Source organism: Perkinsus marinus (genome assembly GCF_000006405.1).
Source record: "Perkinsus marinus ATCC 50983 genomic scaffold scf_1104296935188, whole genome shotgun sequence".
NCBI lineage: Eukaryota > Perkinsozoa > Perkinsida > Perkinsidae > Perkinsus > Perkinsus marinus.
In genome coordinates this window covers 252-1,308 of record NW_003214565.1, presented here as the reverse complement: position 1 = coordinate 1,308, position 1,057 = coordinate 252, and the positions used below count along the sequence as shown (strand labels likewise).

Genomic DNA, 1,057 nt, shown 5'->3' with positions numbered 1-1,057 from the left:
TTTCCCACACTATGCAAGCTCTTCAATCACTCACGATGCGATGATGATGATGCCTCTGAGGCCACAGGAGCCCCCATAAGAAGCGTGTCAAAGTCCACGGCCAGAAATATCATCAAAGGCTCTAGTGCGAGCGACGTCTTATGCATTACATATATTGGAGTTTCACCCGTTTTACGTTAAGTGGCGTAGCACTGTGTGAAAGCCCCAATATTCGCGGTAGTCGTGAAATATATTTTGTTCGCTAGTGTTTTTTTTTCACATCTCTAGGGGGGTGAAACTCCAATGATGAATCCATCCAAATTTCCCTCGGTTAACCTACTTTAGTCGCCGATAGTTTCGCACCGAGATTCTCACTCATCTTCTCGTAAATATCCCCTAACGCTGCTACGATCTGCAATGTGAAAAATCATACGATGCATAACTCCAGTGTTCTGAGCTCAATTATTTCCTCATTACATACAAGTTCGGAAATATTTATATTGTCACCAACACATGTAGTTGTATATTCTCACACACTACAAAACTTACTTGCGCGGGACCATCTGTGCCAGTAGTCTCAGTAATGGCCTTCAACAGAGCACCAACAACAGCGCCTGAACCTGAAGGGAAAATCGTCCCTCCTCAGTGCAGTGTTGGAATATATGTTCGCCTTCCTTGAGCATATATATCCCATAACGGCCCTGTATACCACAAGAAAACTGACATTCTTCCAATGACAGAAATATTGTCGTTTTACCCCAAACAGACATGGTAGATTCTTAAGTCTGACCCAAACTATACACTATCAATATTATGGACAAATTCAACACCTGACGTGCGCATCTACTAAACTCATCACATGCGAGTAGGGTATCGCACCCGTTCTATACCGTCCCCCATCAACCATATGAAATTCGATTGCTACAAAGATGGTTAATAGAGTCACCCGGGTATATTAATGAACACTAACAACTCGACAATACACATAATGTGTGAGGAAGAAAAGAGCTCAGCCAATGAACAATTGAGTTTACGCTGTCCTTTTGCAGAATCGTCATGTACTATAAAATTCGTAGTA

At 42.3% G+C, this 1,057-nt stretch overlaps 1 protein-coding gene across 1 annotated transcript in view; it reads right to left on the bottom strand.

Moving 5' to 3' along the window:
* Pmar_PMAR008275 (conserved hypothetical protein) overlaps nt 1-391 on the bottom strand; it is a gene marked incomplete at both ends in the record, with an annotated part of 1,159 nt that extends 768 nt beyond the window's left edge. Inside the window, one exon of the mRNA XM_002784517.1 lies at nt 320-391. Coding sequence (XP_002784563.1) covers nt 320-391 — 72 coding nt within the window. The remainder of the gene's footprint in view (nt 1-319) is intronic.
* Nucleotides 392-1,057: the final 666 nt, after the last annotated feature.